We start from the raw sequence: 21,132 nt of genomic DNA, 5'->3' as shown, positions 1-21,132 counted from the left end.
CAGGTTTTTCCCAGCAGGTTGGAGGGCCCACTTGCAGATCTGGATGCAGATTAACGTCCTTCCCAGGACAGAGCAATTGCCCTTGCTCAAGGACCCAACAGAGCAGAGTCCCTTTTGACCTTTACGGGATTCCAACCAGCAACCTTCTGATTGTTAGTGCAGATCCCTAGACTCTGAGCCACCACTCCACCCCAATTTTAAAATAGCTGTGGTCTAAATATAGTGAGGGAATGAAAATAGACCCAGTATACCTGTTTAAAGATCTGAATGTATAAAGTAAATTGACATCAAGAAGAGGTTCGTTAAGGGAACGAAATTGTCTCAAGTTAAACTTGAGAACACGTGACATATGGCTTAGCTGGACTGTTTATGCTAAATCTTCTCACTAGGACATTGTTTTGTTTTCTTAGAGAAATTTAAGTGTACAGAGACCAAATTATTAGGCGACTGAATGTGTCCCACTCTTTCTTACTATTGGCAGCCAACCACACTACTGTAAAACATCAGTAGGAAACACAGTATCTACTGTATCCCTCAAGAGTTTAAATTTCCATGTGACGAGCACTTAATTTGGCAAATTGACGAAGTCTTTTTACATCCGTCAAATAAGTAATGATTTTCTCTATTAACTTGCTTTCCTTAAATCATATGTACTCACATGTGTATTAGTTATAATTGAAAATCATGGTATTTAATTAGTTTTTATGGTTTTTAATTCTGAAGAAGGATTCTTACATCTTCATTTTATGGTCAGATTGCGAAGCCTTCACATTGTTATCCCGCAAAGAATTTTTTAGGCCTGCCGATTAGCCTTTTATTTATTCAGCATTCTCATACATCCCTGAGCATTACATAGTCAATTTCCCAGCTCTGAGAGCTGAGGGATAAAAGAGCAATAATTAAATACATCCTAGAAACTGTACAAAATAACAGCTCACTAGAAAGTCACAGCAGTGTGACTCCTTTGTAATCAAGCTGGTGCTGTTTGCATTTACCATCTAATTTAATTAAAACAGGGTTGTCAATGGAACCAAATGGCAAGGTATGTGGGATTGAGAGGTTTCTGCAAAATCTTAGTCCAGCTGAAAATGAAAGCAGAATCTCCTTTAAAAAATTTTTTTGAAATCCAGTTTAAAGGTACTATTATTGAAAATATTTATATAAGAGCAGAATACTGAACACAGAAAACAAAGTGGTGGTCAAGACAAATTAAACTTGTGGTAACCATTTGCTGAAAAGACCAGATAGCAGAAGGATTAAGGGAAGGTTCTGTATTTTTTAGGTTTATAGAGTCATTATTGTCATCTTTTATTTACTTTGTTTTTCCCTAGGCTGAGAGGTTTGATGGCTCAAGCCAGCCAGTTGTAGCAATTAAAGGTGCACGTTTGTCAGATTTTGGGGGTCGATCCCTCTCGGTGCTCTTTTCTAGCACTCTTCTTATGAACCCTGACATCCCAGAGGCTTTCAAACTCCGTGGGTGGTAAGTCTTATTAAGTCTTGCTTTTCTTTTTCGACCTAGCCAGATCAATCTCCTTCAAGATGCTCAGTAAGGTTTAATTTGTTTAAAAAAAAAAAAATGGTATAGTAGATTGTACTGTTGTTTCTGTGCTACTAGGACCATACTGCTATGTGGAGCCAGTCTGTGGGGTAAATTGGCCATATATGAGTGAACCTGGGTGTTTCTTGAGTGTGCCTTGCAGTGAACTAATGGCCCATCCATGCCAGTTCTTGTCTTTTACTTGCTTCTAATAGTGTTAGCTCCAGTTATCAGTTACCCTGCAATGCAGTAATTAGTAACTGAAGAAATAAGAAATAGATGTACTCTGCTTAATTGCTTATTAGTCAGAATGTAATTAATAAGCAGAATGTATCTTTCGTACCATACAGTATCTGCTAGTATAGGCAAGTATGTAATCTACATATAATTATGGCAAAATTAGTAGATTACCACACATCCTATGACAAAATCTATTTCCGTGTGTTGTGTATTCCCTATATACTTTAAAAAGGAGTTCTCAATTTTAATTTAGACACCAAACAACTTTGCTTACAGAATTGTGGGCATATCTTAATGTGAAGAGCATTCTTATGTTTTGCATGGAATGCGACTGGACCTTGTCTCTCAAAGAAAGCAATTGTAAGATCCTTTTTTTATTTGCAACCAAAGTTTGTGCTTGTGATATGCTGTTTAATGGTTTGGATGTACATTTTACATTTCAGTGCATAAAATGATTAACTTGCAGACATTTCAGTTGTGCTGTATACAGTAATGGAAAGTAGTTGAGGGGTTAACCAGAAACATTCACACACATCAGTTTTTACATCCCCTAGTTAACAAGACAGAATCTTGTAATTGATGATGCAGATCTCAAATGCATTGGCAAAAAAAAAAAATCCAGGCAGATGAAACCTGGCAGATGAAAGCTGTGCAGTTCTGATTAGATTTAAAATGAGGTTCTTTCAGTATGAAGCATTCACTGCACACACAATCATACTGTGGGTTTTGCCACTCACTTAAGCAATTTGGATGTTTCAGCAGTGTCCCTAGATATACCTGGCAAACCAAGTAAAATAAGCCAGTGTATATATTTGCTTGTGACTTCTTGGCATCCAGTGCAGCATCTAAAACACTTAAACTCTATAAACATTGTTTGCCTTTATTTATTTTGTCTGGCTGATCTCTTAGATTACATGGTACAAGCAAGTATAGATTGTTTTTGTATTGCCAGCTAACATATCCTGTAGCTTTTGTGTGATATTAGCTTTTATGTTGTTTTTGGTGTGTTTTGGATTAGTATTATATTAGCTGCCCTTTTTCTTTGACAATGACACTCTAAAATAGTTGTTCTGAACTATTTCACTTTGGATCTTGTTTGTTATTGATGCCATGCCATGCCATGCTATGTGTTTGAAAAGTATCTGAGAAAATACCTTTTATTTATAATCTAGAATGTTTTTTAAAATTTGCTTTTCAGATGATTAGAAACAGTTGTCTATATTAGTGAGGTTCATGGTCATCTAAATTATGACTAGTGGCTCTGTAAAGGGTATTTAGAACATAGGGTAAGACTTTCAGACATAACAGATTAAAATGAGAGGTGTAATTTTCACATTCAGGGCTTATATCTGCCCTCTGTTATTCCTGTCCCATTAACTTGTGCGCACACATATAAACGTGTGTGTGTGTATCACAAAAAATATGTCTGTCTTCCTGTGTGTCTCTTTCTGTTATATACATATAGAGATCAGTGGTTTAACAGCAGTTTTTCTGCGTTTTCTTAAGTTGGCCAGTTTTCCCAAATAAAAAGGTGTTTTGGAGCAAATATTTTTAAGACCTCATGCTGCTTTTTTGAATATGCACAAAATTCTTATTCTTTTAACTATGCAGTTAAATAATAGTTTGAACATAATTCTTGTTTTATTTTATGCATTTTTATTTTCTTTTACTTGTAGCAAAGGCTGTGTGTTTTAAAATGAACATTAGTGTTAATGATATTGTTTTTTGTGACTGGTGTATTGCTTTGGAGCATCCTTTTAAATAATTGCCATTAAAATCTTCTGGCAATATTATTTTCCAATGCCATATGCCTTCTTGTGCTAAGACTTATTATGGGCTAGATTACTGCTATAATGCCAGGCTTGTTGTTATGCTGTGTTTGTCAAATCACATGTAGCAGTTGACATTTCTTTCTCTTTGCTGGCTCTTGTGTCAAATGATACATTTAAATTAGTGTGTTCAATGTGCATAGAAAAGAATCCCCATTCAAAATATTAATTTTGTTGCCTTGCAGCCTGAAATGAAGGCGCACACAAAAAATGTCTCCAGCTGTATTTACTTAATGCAATTTATAACAGCCAAGTGAATTATGTACTGGAAACGGTTTAGAAAAACTGAGATGGTGCAAGTATCATCCCCTGTGTCAGTACTTTGTGGAACCACCTTTTTCGTTGTACAGCAATGAGTCAATGGGGATGCTTCCTTACCAACTTTGCACATCTAGACTGTGCAATATTTGCCCACTCTTCTTTTATAGAACTGTTCAAGTTCAGTCAAACTAGATGGTGACTGTTGGTAGACTGCAATCTTTAAGTCATTCCGCAAATTTTCAATAGGATTTAAGTGTGGGCTCTGACTAGGCCATGTAAGGACCTTTTTTTTCTCCATCCACTGTGTGATCAACTTTGTTGTGTGCTTCAGGTCATTGTAATGTAGGAAGGTGAATCTTCTTCCCATTGGCAACTTTCTGGCAGAGGACAGCAGGTTTTCTCCAAGAATTTGATGGTATTTTGCTCCATCTATTTTTTCCTTCTATCTTGACAAGTGCCCCAGTCTCAGCTGCAGAAAAACACCACCACAACAGGATGCTACCACCTCCATGCTTTACTGTAGCCTTGGTGTTCTGTGAATGGTAGGCTGCTTTGAGTTTCCACCGGATACAGTACATCCCCAAAATTCGCGGGGGTTACGTTCCTAGAGCACCATCGAATTGTGAAAAAACGCAACGTTTGTATGTGGGTAAAAAATGCCTTTTAAATGCCTATTTTTATAGTTTAAACCCTAAATACAGTATGCCCCTCCCCAGCACTTTAATGTATTATTACCCTAATACATTACCTAAAAACAGAATGTAAAGGTAGACCCATCTACTGTACAGTACTGTACTGCTATGTCTCCCATGGTGCTAGAATATAAAATACCAATGTTTCCACTATACGTACTGTAATTCATGCAAGTGCGTTTTCTTTGGTATGCGCTGAAGTTTTCTTTGTTATAAGTAGAGTAAATACATAATAATTTCATTTAATTTAAATACAGTAAAATGTATGGGTATTCACCAGTGATGAATCATATTGATGATGACGATGAAGTAGCTGTGCAGTACGATGCAGAGGATTTAAAACTCCTCGGGTGGAGCCTCTTATTCAGGCTCTTCAGGAGGAGTCGTATGGGTCTTCTGGTGGGGTTTCGTGCTGGCTTTTCTTTATCGGTTTTAGGAACATTGTGATAGGAAGTTGCTACAATGTCTCCTTTAGCGAACTGCTGGTACAGTTTCTGTGCTTTCTCACGGATGATGTAACCATCCAAGGGGATGTTCTTCCTGCAGTCGGTGATCCACAATGCCAAGGCAGACTCCATCCTGACTATATTTTTATTCCTTATGGTCGTTACCTTTTTGGCACTATCACAGAAACTTACAGATAAAGTACTACAGATCGCTGCATCGTTCTTTTTTTCATTAATGCCATAGTGTCACGCTACTGCAGCATAACTTTTTTTTAGTTCCCGGAGAAAATCCAGTAGTTCAGCCTTCTCCTGAAGTGTTTTAAATTTCTTGCGCTTAGGCGCAGTGCCATAAGCCTTAGAAGGTGCCAGGTGATTCGGTGACATTGTGTGCGTTTAAGAAGAACAAAACAAATACAATAACAAAATGGAAAACACGAGGACACTCGGCTGGAGTCGCGTCACAGGGCAGCAATCAGTCAGCAGCAAGGAGAAATTAATAACACTCTCGAATTGGCTACTTTTGTCTTCCCAAACCGCGTTTCCATCAGCGGTGGTAAACCCACTCACCTGGAGACGCGTCACAGGACAGCAGTCAATCAGCAGCAAGGAGAAATGAAGAACGCTGTCAGATTGGCTACTTTCACCATCCCAAACCACGTTTCCCTCAGCGGATGCTTCCTGTTCTCTCTACAGCACAGTATTGCCTTTTCCATTTGGCCTCGGTATCTTCAAGTTGTGTTTTTACACTGCTCAGCCAAGACTTAATGTAATCTTTCTTGAGGCGTGACTTTTTTCTTGCATCCCTCCCATACACGATATTGTTCTCATATGCACACAATGACCACTGTTTGCCAGAAATTCTTGCCATAGGTCTCTTGGTAGCCTCGCTGATCAATTTCCTCCTCAAAAAATTTTTTTTTTTAAAATTCATTTTGGAGGTATGGCCTGATCTAGGAAAGGTCCTAGTAATACCAAACACTTTCCACTTGATTACAGGCTTTACTGTGCTCTTAGGAATTTACAAAGCCTTTGAAATTTTTTGGATCCATCTCCCGACTTGTGTCTGTCTACAGCTTTATCCCTTTGATCTTTTGACAGTGCCTTGCCACCTATAGTTAATTGCTTTCAATTGCACTTCCAAGCACTGGAATTTTCTAGGAATAGCTGAACGAATTAAATTGATTGCAGTTGATCACAGGTGGAAGCCAATTAGATTGGTGTGCAATGGAGAAAGTGATTAGTTACACTTGATTGAGTTTATAAGTATTGTTTGGGACATGGGTAATCCTTCTATCAGTCTCAGTGATTCTGATTTTTACTTTTTATTTATTTTTTTCTGAGCTGTTGCTATTATATCTTTCACTTCGCTGATAGAAGTTGCATTGAGTAAATACTGCTGGAATTTTGTGTCCCCCCTCATTTGATGCTGCAAAGCAACAAAATGTGAATATTTATCTTTGTATTTATGCAGTCTACCATTAACTCATAATGTTCATCATTTGAGTGTATAACCAATGGAGTATAAAAAACAATAGAGAAAATGATCAATGAACTGAACTGAACCGGACATAGTTTTGTTGGGCTGTGGGTCCCATCCCCCAAGCTTTATTTCCATAGTAGTTTGCCTTACTTGCCTGTTTATGATTGAAGGGTCACCCTTCTGTATAAAGACATTATAGATACTTGTTGGATTTCTTGAGACACTTGTTTGAAGTGACACATCCTGTATACACAGCGTATAGCATTTAACTAAATTTCCTTTATCTGCTCTCACTACCTCTCTGCCACATGGAAGTCCACATTTCATATTTCTGTGTGAACAGAAAGACACAAATAAGGAAAAATGTATTTTAGATTTCTTAATAAAACCTACTGTCCATGTTCATTACAATGACTGGAAACGGATTACATTTTTTCAGAAATGATGCGTTTATAAGAAAGCATGTGAATGGACTCTAACTCCAAGATGAGATATTGTGAAAGGACTGCACAATTTATTTTTGCAGTGTCTTGATGAAAGATGATGGTTCTTACATTTTAGTCAAGCAAAGCAGTTTGCTAATAAAGTTTAAAAAAAAAAAAAAAAAAAGGTTAAGGGGGCATTGTTTTGCTTAATTTATTAATGTTTTGCCTCCTTCCCATTTCTAGCAATAAATTTGCAGTTAGCATCTTTTGGTGATTCTTTACGTATGTCCATTATTTAAATACTGCATATTCTTGTAGGAAAGCAGGAACATGTGACTGGGTAGAAAACTTTGTTGTATCCTGATCATAATTAATGAAATTAAGTGCTTATTCTTTCACCACCTCACACTGTTTGAAATGGAATTTGCTCATTTAACACTAGGTGTCACTGTTTAAATATCTGAGATGCAAGCATAGTTTATAATTGTGAAAATCTTTCATAGCCAATTCAGATGTTGACTCTGTTTAGAATAAAAGCATGCTCTGGCCTTTAATTTTATTTTTAATTTCATTTTGGACTTCTGTAAGGTTAAGTGATCACATAAAACTGATCTAGCATTTTAATTATGCAAGAAAATATTAGCAGCTCTACTATCTGCTTGAGGATTTGATTGGGTTAACTGCTGTGGTATAGATTTTATTTTCTGCTTGATTATTATTTACACGTTTAGATATGTGAAAGTATGTGGTAAAATTGAAAATCGTAACATAAAGCGCAAGTCTTCTGCCTCCCTATCTGATTGCCCTAGGCTATAGCACTTCAAGCTGCTATGTCTGCTTTCAGCAGTCTGCCTTGCAACACTCCCATAGCTGTCAATCTGTATTTTCAAAAGCCACACTTTCTGAATCAGCAGCAACTAGTATATAGGCCTTATTAAAATAAAACTACGAAAAGGTTTTTGAACATCAATATTGTTCAGGACTGTTAGCTAAAGAGTCTTTATTTACAGCATTTAGCCTGCATGCCTCTAATTTGTTTGTGCTGTCATAACATTTAAAAGGTAATACTTTGATATGAAAACATTTTCACTATTGGCAGTTCTTAAGTATAATTTTAAAAATTAACGATGTGCAGACTTTACAAATTTATGGTGGATTTTTCTTGATAGGTTGATTGGCATTGTTATTTCAGTTAAAAAGACCAAATTTTCATTTTAAGGTAGTAATACTCTCTGGTAGTTGTGACATATTGCATGTTAATTAGCACATGCAAGTAAGAATTCCACCATACCTATACATGTTACTGTATTGGCCCACATTTTCCTGTGTGTGTAACATGGGGATATGTTAACATCTCAATCAGGCCAATTCCTGCCCTATACTCTTTAAGATGTAAGCTGTGTTCAACCTTAAATACATTTCGGTGTGTTTATATATTAAAAAAAAAAAATTATGTATAAACAATGTTAATTCAGTTTGATTTTTGTCAAAGCTTATTCAACAAAGTTCTTTCAAGATTGTAGAAGTGGGACGTTTCTGCCATTTTCTGTTGCTCAAGTTAGATTTAAATGCTCAATATATGGCATTTATTAATCTTTTTTTACCCCCTTTGTTTCGCATTTTCACTGCATAAAAGTTGCAATTTTTATATATGATGCAGTGATACCATCCATCCATTCATTATCCAACCCTCTATATCCTAACTACAGGGTCAAGGGGGGTCTGTTGGGGCCAATCCCAGCCAACACAGGGCGCAAGGCAGGAAGCAAACCCTGGGCAGGGCGCGCACACACACACACACACACACACACCAAGCACAAGTTAGAATCACCAATGCACCTAACCTGTATGTCTTTGGACTGTGGGAGGAAACCGGAGTACCCAGAGGAAACCCACGCAGACACGGGTAGAACATGCAAACTCCACGCAGGGAGGACGCAGGAAGTGATCCCAGGTCTTCTAACTGCGAGTCATCAGCGCTATGCACTGCGCCACCGTGCCGCCCGCAGTGATACCATTGTTTTATATGTTGGTGATTTAAACTTTTATCAAAAATATCAAGCACCTCTATGATTAGGTCTTAACCTGCTAGTGAGGAACAGTATTACAAAAGGTAAGTAAAACTTTCACGGCCCTATGATATTAAAAAAAAAAATATATCGTCCTATTTTAGTTATACCACAGAAAGTGGTTACTTTGTGAGCCTCTACTGACATTCCAAAATGTACTTTGCTACATAAAGTATGAGAGTGTGCCTGCACCACGAAATGAATTTAAACCCCTTTTTCACATGAAGTGTACTGGAGCCTGCATATTTATTTGTTGTGTGTGATTGTACTCTTTTTAATTCAGTGTTGTTTCTTTGTGTGAAGAATTGATCATGTTCAGTAAATGTTCAAAGTATATTAAAGAATTGGGAGTTTCTGTGATGTATATTTATTTTGTTTTTACTTTAATAAGTCTACTTAATTTATGTAGAATTCCATGTGTGTAGTGTACAGCACTGTTGTGTCCATGATATGAATTCTGGTCAATACGTTTAGGAATATAATAAAGTAAAGTAAATTTCACACATCTCTGCCGTCAAATATTTATTTTCTGTGAAAATTTGGTGATAGTTTTTTGTACAGTTTTAGCTTTATGACTTCCATCCTGCAAATCACTTGCTTCAGAAGCATGAAATAACTTTTGACAGAATATTTTTTCACAATTGTTAGAAACCCCAAATGAAATTGCCTTTTTCTAATCTGTTTTTTTTTTTTTTTCACTTTTCATTTTACAAGTCTGGTATTTTGGGTTATTACAGAACATTCTTTGACAGCATGTAGAAAATCGGATATTTCATACCATGTTCTATATATTTGCTTAATTTTTGTCTCCCACTCCCGTTAGGTTTGACTCAGAGGGTCATGCTTTAGAAGGCACATCTATGTCAGAATCCAGAAGTGGAACCACAGCAGGTGGAAGTTCAAACTGGAAATCACTAATGGAGGTGAAGTCAGAAAACCTTGGTCATGGAGAAAAGGTATGGATAGATATTGCTTTGAGAGTTTGGGACAGAGTTCTTACAGATGCAATTTTAAACATTGGTGAAGAAAGCTAATAACATTTTTATCTTCTCATATTGTGTTGGCTCATTATATAGATATTCTAAGGATGTTATTGTAGACTTGCTATAGTGATGTTTTACTGTGTACTGTTTTACTGGAGGGGTGTGCATGTATGTATGTATGTGTTTGTATTTATTAGGTTTTTTTATGCTTGTTTTTTAAAATGCATGTTTACCTTCTTTTTATGAATGTCATTCTAGAGGTTATAAAAATGTTACCACTTGGGCTGATTCATTGTTTTGATTAATTTCTATCTAAAATATTTATTTTTTTGTTAATTAAGAAAAGCATGTCAGACTGACATATATTCTATAGGTGTTTCTGAACTATGCAACTGAATATTTACATTTGTGAAGTGATAATACATATACAGGATAATCAGTGAACATTTACAGTTTATTATTACTTTTATATTTTTATATATTTAAATATTACATATTTATTACTTTATAAATATATTTGCCTAAGATAGTCTGGCACAAATCATGTTTACACATTTTAAGAACACACTAAAATGGTTTGTCTACAGTAGTAATGTAAACACCTTGTTGAAGTAAATCATTGTAAACATTTTTAACATAATTAAACTATCATTGATCATGAACTGTAGTGGTGTTGACATGCATTCATATTTTAACAGGCAATAAAGATGCAGATATCTCTCTACCACTTGATTAGAACCACAAAATCAGCAGAGATGTTATCTCTCTATTATAAAAAAAAATTCTGGAGAGAAACAGTAGGGCGACGAGACGTGATCTTTAGTCTCGCGGAGACCTTTAAACGTGAGACTTTGTGCCAAGAGATTGACCCAGGACCATCTCGCGATGATGTAAAACATGAGATTCTTGCAAGACACACCCTACTTAAAACCAAATAAGAGCACGGGCAGCACACTCAGTCATGTTTTGGCTTTGAGCACACACACATCCAGGGCTCTCAGCGCATATAAAGCGTATAAGGACAATATGCTATAAATGAAACGTAGTTGACTAAATGAAGAAGAAAGCAGCACGGAGAAAAGAATAATCTAGGTGCAAATTCAGAAAATAAGGAAAGTAATTATCAGCCCGGAACAAGTGGAATTGAAATTAAAAAAGCACATCCAATCTGGATGTTGGTGCTATACACATACAGAGCAGTTCAGAGATGATGAAAGCAGTGGAATTCAAAAGACTCAAAAAAAATAAAAATAAAAGTTGGCGCGATACACATGTGGAGAAAGTTAAAGATATGAAAGTAGGAAAATTACAAGGTATTAAAAAAAAAAAAGAAGAAGAAAATAAAGATTGCAGTAGCACAAACAAACGGAAGTTATTACTCGAAAAAGGGAAAATAATCACCACGGACCAGGTGTCATTGGGGGGGAAAAAAAGCAGGATAAAGAGAGGTCAGAAATGAAGACAGAGTAGAAAACAAAGCAAAACGTCATAAAGAGGTTAAAAAAAACAAGGGGAGCAAACACATGCAGAGCAGGTTAGAGATAATGAAAACTGAAATTCAAAAGACTCAAAAAAAAAAAAAAAGTACAAAACACATGCAGAGCAAGATACAGAATATGTAAGGAGAAAAAAACGACTGTCAAAACAAAGAAAGTAAACATCGCATTAGTGCAAAGAAAGAGAAATTATTACTTGGAGAAATAACAAAAAGGTTAATAGAGATTGAATATAAGGACATAGGTTAATATGTCAGAAGTATGTAAATATTGTAAGGCTTTGAAGTTTAAGTCAAAAGAATTACAAAAATGGAGTTTACCTCGCATGTATTTATTAGTTATTTTGCAAAAAAAAAAAAAAAATTAACTGCTGATGATGTAGATTGTTTTGTCTGTACTGAAATTCCAAACCGAGAAACCTATCCTGAATTATAGTACAAAGTCATTAAACACATGTCTCACTGACCTCATTAAAACGATTTAGCACGTTGGAACTTGAAAGATTCCAAATATTGTTTTTCCAGAAGTTCTGAAATAAAAGTGAAACTAATGAAATAGCAATAATTCAAAGGAAAAAAAAAATCTTAAAAGTATGTATCCGGAAAAACAAAAACGGGTGTTGGCGAGCGATGCGAGCAGGGGGCAAAGCCCCCTAGTGTATAATAAAAAAAAACTCGTTTCACTATCAATTCCTTTTACTTTAATCCAAGCTCAAAAGTTCCTTGTCTTCTGTTATGGCCATCTACATTTTCAGTAGCTGCATATTTCAATTAGCAATGCAATGGTTGCTTTTTTTTAATTATTTGAAAAAATATTCTTCGTTATGAATAGTTTGAAATCATTGTTTTAAATCTCCATTTCAACCCCCAATTCCAAGTATTTAGTCTTAGAGTTGGTATAACCTGTTGCATGAGAGGCATTAAACTGAAGTGGGAGTTTAGGCTGTAGAGAGTAGATGGGTACAAAATTGGTTTTATCACCGGAAACAGAGGGTTAGTGCAAGGAACCTTAGCAGAACTGAGTGATTAAGAGTGGTGCCACACATGGGTCAGTGCTATGGCTGCTGATGTTTTTAAGTGATTAAGTCATTTAGATAGGAATGTGGTTGTTTACAGGTGATACCAGTCTACTTAGAATGGCAGATAATCTAGAATTCATTGAAACAGGGGGACTTGGACAGATACTATATCCCCCTATATCCGGTGCCGCCGCGAGTGGCAGCCATTCCAGCAGCTCTGTGTATGACTTTATCTTTTTACCTTTTTTTTCTCTATTTTTGAATTTCCCCTTGGGATTAATAAAGTATCAATCTATCTACCTGCCTACCTACAAGCTTGGGCAGATTTGTGGCTGATGAAGTTTAATGTAAACTAAAAGTAGTAAGTAAAAATGTTGGGTTTGAATACACAATGGAAGATCTAAAAATTGAAATCCATCTTATGAGAAGGCTTTAGGAGTTGTAGTGAACTTGTCACAGTGTTCAGAAGCCATTAAGGAGACTATAAAATGTTAGGCTGTACAGCAACATGTGTAGATCACAAGTCAAAGGTGATTCTGCTCAAGCTTTATAATGAACCGGTTAGACCACTTTGAAGTATTGTGTACAGTTTTTGTCTTCAGGCTACAAAAAGGACATAGCCGCACTAGAAAAAGTCCAGAGAAGCCAACTAGGCTGATTCCATGTTTATAGGGGATGAGTTATGAGGAAAGATTAAAATAGGTGAGCCTTTTCAGTTAACACAAATGGAGATTTGATTAAAGTGTTCAGAATTAGGAAGGAATTAGTACAGTGGATGAAGACTGTTATTTTAAAAGGAGTTCAGCAAAAACCGACACAGTTGAAACTTAAGGGTAAAATTCGCACAAATATTGGGACATTTTTCTTCAGCTAGAAAACCATAAATACATGGAAGATGTTTCCAAGTAGAGTAGTTGATCGTAGGACTACCAAAACTGGACTTGATGTTAGTTTGGAAGAGTTAGGTGAATAGTACTGGCTAGCTTTGTTGGGCTAAATGGCCTGTTCTCCTGTAGATTGTTGTAATGTCATGAAACCTTTTACATTGTGCACACACAACAATGCATAGCTTTGTTTAAATACAAAATAGATGAAAAAGAAACTGTAAAAGAGAAATTAAACATATGCACTTTGAATTTTCTTTCTGGGTGAATACTATAACATCCTAGCCCTTAAATAGTGCAGAAGAAGTAGATTATTAATGTGTATTCAGTTCTTGCATGAAATGGTCTGTCGGTAATATTAGCCTCCTTAATACACAGTTTGTCCTACCTGACTTTGTCTTAATAGCAGGATGTGGTCAAACCATAGCATAGTAAAGGCTTTTTGGTAGAGCTGAATACCTGATGTGTCCGATATTATTCTAGCACAGATATTCTTTTTCAGTTCAGTAATAATAATAATTCTTTGCATTTATATAGCGCTTTTCTGGTGAGACTAGGTTATGGTTTGATACGTCTTTTTTGAAAATGTTGATATTTGGGATATTTTGGTTGAAGTGTAGGTATGATGGTACTTTTAATACATTTCAATTAGAATTTCAGGTTAAATTGTACCCTGTAATTACCTTAACAGCATTTACCTTTTTGAACATGATGGGTCAAGTATTGGTGAATATAAACTGGAGGTTAGCAAATATTCTGTTGTGTATCTGTGTTTTGAAGTAAGTGATCAGCAATGCTTCTGAACTATTTATTGTGAACTACTTGTTATGCCACCTTTTTTTTTTTTTTTGTGCCTTCCTTTTAAAGAGGTTTCCCTTATTTAAGAGTCCTCTGTGTCAGAAAAAAACAAGCCTTATCTGATTTTCTTGTGTATATGTTGTCTAAGTGCATCCTATATTCTGGCCAACACTGCTTCAAGGTGCTATTAAATATTTAGATTAAGAAGCATTCAATCTTGACAAAACATTACACACTGGGAATGGGGTGGGAGTTGGGTGGACTTGGATAATACTTCTGAAGGCATGATTTGACCTTGCTTAGATGTTGTTGTTTGCTAGATGATATTTTCGTGTATGCATAAATCATGCTGGTCTGGCCTTTCAAAGCTCATTTCACCCACCATTGTAAGTCAGGAGGTGTTGCTAATTGCAGAGAAACAAACTTGAACTGCAATTTGTACATTACTATGTGCAGTGAATTCCTATGGTACAGACTTTTACAAAAAAAAATGCACTGAAAATCCTATTTCAGTGATATAGTGCAAAAGGAATCTTTCATCATTCATGTCCATTTTAGCCATTGTTGTTGTTCTCCTTTGACATTTAAGCTACTATTTGCACAAATACCAGGGTTAGATGAGCAGATAGCAGAGGCCAATTGCTGAATATTGGCTGTTTTTAGGTTTACCATGACTCATGGCATAACATTTAAGATGAATTTTTTGCAGACCTTAACGAGGGGGGGTGTGGGGAATAAAATATTGTTGACAACAGTTGTGGGATTTTACACATTGACAATTACAAAGGACTTGTAGTAACTTTGACATGGTAAGGGACTAGAAGGAAAAATTAACTGGTAAAGCCATTGGATTATACAGTGGTGTGAAAAACTATTTGCCCCCTTCCTGATTTCATATTCTTTTGCATGTTTGTCACACAAAATGTTTCTGATCATCAAACACATTTAACCATTAGTCAAATATAACACAAGTAAACACAAAATGCAGTTTTTAAATGATGGTTTTATTATTTAGGGAGAAAAAATCCAAACCTACATGGCCCTGTGTGAAAAAGTAATTGCCCCTTGTTAAAAATAACCTAACTGTGGTGTATCACACCTGAGTTCAATTTCCGTAGCCACCCCCAGGCCTGATTACTGCCACACCTGTTTCAATCAAGAAATCACTTAAATAGGAGCTGCCTGACACAGAGAAGTAGACCAAAAGCACCTCAAAAGCTAGACATCATGCCAAGATCCAAAGAAATTCAGGAACAAATGAGAACAGAAGTAATTGAGATCTATCAGTCTGGTAAAGGTTATAAAGCCATTTCTAAACTTTGGGACTCCAGCGAACCACAGTGAGAGCCATTATCCACAAATGGCAAAAACATGGAACAGTGGTGAACCTTCCCAGGAGTGGCCGGCCGACCAAAATTACCCCAAGGCGCAGAGGCGACTCATCCGAGAGGTCACAAAGACCCCAGGACAGCGTCTAAGAACTGCAGGCCTCACTTGCCTCAATTAAGGTCAGTGTTCACGACTCCACCATAAGAAAGAGACTGGGCAAAAGCGGCCTGCATGGCAGATTTCCAAGGCAAACCACTGTTAAGCAAAAGAACATTAGGGCTCGTCTCAATTTTGCTAAGAAACATCTCAATGATTGCCAAGACTTTTGGGAAAATACCTTGTGGACTGATGAGACAAAAGTTGAACTTTTGGAAGGCAAATGTCCGTTACATCTGGCGTAAAAGGAACACAGCATTTCAGAAAAGAACATCATACCAACAGTAAAATATGGTGGTGGTAGTGTGATGGTCTGGGGTTGTTTTGCTGCTTCAGGACCTGGAAGGCTTGCTGTGATAGATGGAACCATGAATTCTACTGTCTACCAAAAATCCTGAAGGAGAATGTCCGGCCATCTGTTCGTCAACTCAAGCTGAAGCGATCTTGGGTGCTGCAACAGGACAATGACCCAAAACACACCAGCAAATCCACCTCTGAATGGCTGAAGAAAAACAAAATGAAGACTTTGGAGTGGCCTAGTCAAAGTCCTGACCTGAATCAATTGAGATGCTATGGCATGACCTTAAAAGGCGGTTCATGCTAGAAAACCCTCAAATAAAGCTGAATTACAACAATTCTGCAAAGATGAGTGGGCCAAAATTCCTCCAGAGCTGTAAAAGACTCATTGCAAGTTATATAAGCAGCTTGATTGCAGTTATTGCTGCTAAGGGTGGCCCAACCAGTTATTAGGTTCAGGGGCAATTACTTTTTCACACAGGGCCATGTAGGTTTGGATTTTTTCTCCTAAATAATAAAACCATCATTTAAAAACTGCATTTTGTGTTTACTTGTGTTATATTTGACTAATGGTTAAATGTGTTTGATGATCAGAAACATTTTGTGTGACAAACATGCAAAAGAATAAGAAATCAGGAAGGGGCAAATAGTTTTCACACCACTGTAGATAGATATAATAGAAAAACATCCAGTATGCGGCAGTCCTGTGGGGAAAATGCCTTGTTGATGCTAGAGGTCAGAGGAGAATGTGCCGACTGATTCAAGCCGATAGAAGAGCAGCTTTGACTGAAATAACCACTCGTTACAACCGAGGTATGCAGCAAAAGAATTTGTGAAGCCACAACACGCACAACCTTGAGGCGGATGGGCTACAAGAGCAGAAGACCCCACGGGTACCACTCATCTCCACTACAAATAGGAAAAAGAGGCTACAATTTGCACGAGCTCACCAAAATTGGACAGTTGAAGACTGGAAAGATGTTACCTGGTCTGATGAGTCTCGATTTCTGTTGGGACATTCAAATGGTAGAGTCAGAATTTGGCGTAAACAGAATGAGAACATGGATCCATCATGCCTTGTTACCACTGTGCAGGCTGGTGTTGGTGGTGTAATGGTGTGGGGGATGTTTTCTTGGCACACTTTAGGCCCCTTAGTGCCAATTGGGCATCGTTTAAATGTCACAGGCTACCTGAGCATTGTTTCTGACCATGTCCATCCCTTCATGACCACCATGTACCCATCCTCTGATGGCTACTTCCAGCAGGATAATGCACCATGTCACAAAGCTCGAATCATTTCAAATTGGTTTCTTGAACATGACAATGAGTTCACTGTACTAAAATGGCCCCACAGTCACCAGATCTCAACCCAATAGAGCATCTTTGGGATGTGGTGGAGCGGGAGCTTCGTGCCCTGGATGTGCATCCCACAAATCTCCATCAACTGCAAGATGCTATCCTATCAATATGGGCCAACATTTGTAAAGAATGCTTTCAGCACCTTGTTGAATCAATGCCACGTAGAATTAAGGCAGTTTGAAGGTGAAAGGGGTCAAACACATCGTATAATAATCCTTTAGGCGAGTGTGTGTGTGTGTATATATATATATATATAGATAGATAGATATAAAGATATATATATATATAAATATATATATATATAGATATCTATACTAATAAAAGGCAAAGCCCTCACTCACTGACTCATCACTAATTCTCCAACTTCCCGTGTGGGTGGAAGGCTGAAATTTGGCAGGTTCATTCCTTACAGCTTCCTTACAAAAGTTGGGCAGGTTTTATATCGAAATTCTACGCGTAATGGTCATAACTGGAAGCAGTTTTTCTCCATTTACTGTAATGGAGATGAGCTTCAACGCCGTGGGGGCGGAGTTTAGTGTGACATCATCACGCCTCCCACGTAATCACGCAGTACATAGAAAACCAGGAAGACCTCAAAAAGCGCTGAAGAAAACATGCATTATATAATTGAGAAGGCAGCGAAACAATAAGAAGCGGCGAGTGACATATACAACCATATTCATGAGTTCTGCTACTTGGAAACAAAGCACGATGTAAACCTACACTTTAAATTAAGTTCATAGACAGGCTGCCGCTGGCGTTTGTAATTTAGTGCCTGCCCATATAAGGCCGTCCGTCAGCGGCAATCCAATAGCAAACTCCACTAAATATTCACGGGTGAAGGACTGTGCTTATGGAGAGGAAGATGAGATGGTCAGGGTGGTGTTTGACACAAACTCAGCAAACTGCGAGAGAAAGTTTTAAGTGCCAGGACTAAGGTAACATTAAATACAGCCATGGACATAGCACGAGATGGCACCAGCACAGCTGGGAACCTTCGATGCATGTACACCGAGTGGCTCACGGAACTGACGCAGTGCACAGATAAAAGCAACAGTTCCAAAGAGCTGAACAAAACCAATTACACAATTGAAAAGGCAGCAAAAATATGAAGCGCCTGATACATACAAGCATATTCATAAATCCAACTACTGCGGAAACAAAGCACACGTTGGAAAAAGTCAATGTCCCGCTAAAGGAAGACAGTGTAAAAAAAACCGTGCATGCAGTGTGTCAGGTCTCAGATAAAGAAGAAGACGAGCTGTTTATTGATGCAGTAAGAAACGAATCGATGAATGAAACCTGTCATCTTTACAACGATTGACAAACACGGAATGTAACTTGAACACAACACATCCTACAAATACGAACCTGATTGAAAGAAATAATGATAATCAAATCCTTGATGACAGCAACACTCAGTAACACTCACAAAACAAATACTGTATATTGACAGTCATGTTACGCTATTTTTAAAATGTTCCCTTTTCTTTTCTAGCTTTTTAACACACTACTTCTCGCGCTGATACGCGGGTATATATATATGTATATATATATCCCGATCTACATACTCGAATAATGGATACTTTATTCGCCATCAATGATTGTTTTGGTAAAGCCATACTCAGTGTATTCATTAGATGAACGGTAAAAAGTAAGAGCGAGGGAGGATGACTTATTGAGGCATGCAGGCTGTAGTCTTGCGTCAACTCTATCTGAATTGCGCGATCACATTTGAAAAATATATCTTTTCAAGTTCTATTTAGTCCATATGTGTCAAACTCAAGGGTCGGGCCACATCCGCCCGGCGTAATTATATCCGCCCGCGAGATCATTTTATATACTGTATTATTGTTATTAATGGCCCGGTATATGAAGCGCTGGTAACACAATAAACTACAGATCCCATAATGCAGCGCTTCAGCTGCCTTGCCGAACACTTACCGCTAATCAAGTCTAGCTTATGATGCTGCAAGTTATTGCGGCTAGCTCACACGATGCTGAAGAGAAAAGTTGATTCTGAAAATAGAGCCTTTAAAACCGATGGGAGGCTGAGTATATGTTTACTGAACCCGTGTGTCTCATTTGTGGAGCCAATGTGGCTGTAATTACAGAATTTAATCTAAGACGGCACTATGAGACAAAACATCAGGGTAACCTGAATGCAATGCAGAAGATACAGAAAGCAGAAGAATTAAATAAGAATCTGACACTTCAGCGGACGTTTTACCCGTGCACAATCACAAAGTGATTTCAAGTGAAGCTGCTTTTATGGGAGACACAAATGCACCAGTGCAATTGCCCCACTTTCCCTGTTGCCAAGTAATGTTAAACCAAGTCGTCACTACGGTGTTCCCAACACGCACTTTGCTGATAAACTGAGCGCACTGAGTTTGCACGGCGCTTTGGTGACTTTGAAGAACAAAAAGTCCGCCTACATGCGGCTCGAACCTTGTGCATGTTTGGTAGCACATATCTGTGTGAGAAGCTCTTCTCAGTGATAAAGACTAACAAAACAGCACACAGGAGTCGCCTCACTGATGAGCACCTGCAATCCATCCTGAGAATCTCCACAACACAGAACCTCACACCAAACAGAAACGAACTTGTTGCCAAAAAGATGCCAGGCGTCCAGCTCTAAAATGACATATGAGCAAAGACAACTGAATGATTTGATTTGTTATTGCTGAAAGGAACACATTTTATTTATATTTCCAGGTTTTGTTATGCAGCATGTTCATATTTGAATTTGTATAATTTTGACAGGATATATTTTTATGGAGAGCAAAATATTATAAGTTGTTTAAGGTTTGAGTTGATTTATTCACGAATAATATTCCTGTCTGTTTTTACCATTCCTACCAAAGATTATTTCTGTCGACTAAATAAAAATTCCTTTTATTTAAAATTTAAATGGAACTTGAACAAATACGATAGTTCATAATATCCACGCAGACTTGCACGTAAGAGCGGGAGTTATCCGTTTTAACAAGCAGTGTATTGCACTGATCTGAAATAGCTGTGTGTGTATATATGTAGATATGTATGTATATGTATATATATGTTATATATATATATATGTGTGTGTGTGTGTGTGTGTGTGTGTATGTATATATGTATATATATATATATATATATATATATATATATATATATATATATGTATATATATATATATATATATATATATGTATGTATATATATATATATATATATATATGTATATATATATATATATATATGTATATGTATGTATGTATATATATATATATATGTATGTATATGTATGTATATATATATATATATATATATATATATGTGTATATATATATGTATGTATATGTGTATATATATATATATGTGTATGTGTATGTATATGTGTATATATATATGTATATATATGTGTATGTGTATATATATATATATGTGTATATATATATATATATATATATATATATATATATGTGTATATATGTGTGTATATATATATATATATGTATATATATATATATATATATATATATATGTATATATATATATATATATATATATATATGTGTATATATATATATATATATATATATATATATATATATATATATGTGTATATATATATATATATATATATATATATATATATATATATATGTATATATATATGTATATATATATATATATATATGTGTATATATGTATATATACAGTGGGGTGAAAAACTATTTTTCCCCTTCCTGATTTCTTATTCTTTTGCATGTTTGTCACACAAAATGTTTCTGATCATCAAACACATTTAACCATTAGTCAAATATAACACAAGTAAACACAAAATGCAG

General features: G+C 36.5%; 1 protein-coding gene across 1 annotated transcript in view; it reads left to right on the top strand.

Moving 5' to 3' along the window:
• Positions 1-21,132, top strand: part of rpa1 (replication protein A1) — an 82,759-nt gene that overhangs the window by 36,669 nt on the left and 24,958 nt on the right. Inside the window, exons 12-13 of the mRNA XM_039757215.1 lie at positions 1,332-1,480; positions 9,803-9,935. Coding sequence (XP_039613149.1) covers positions 1,332-1,480; positions 9,803-9,935 — 282 coding nt within the window. The remainder of the gene's footprint in view (positions 1-1,331; positions 1,481-9,802; positions 9,936-21,132) is intronic.

Source organism: Polypterus senegalus, chromosome 6, assembly GCF_016835505.1.
Source record: "Polypterus senegalus isolate Bchr_013 chromosome 6, ASM1683550v1, whole genome shotgun sequence".
In the NCBI taxonomy this organism is placed as follows: Eukaryota; Metazoa; Chordata; class Cladistia; order Polypteriformes; family Polypteridae; genus Polypterus; species Polypterus senegalus.
The sequence above is the reverse complement of the archived record's forward strand: the minus strand, read 5'-3'. Positions and strand labels throughout refer to the sequence as shown.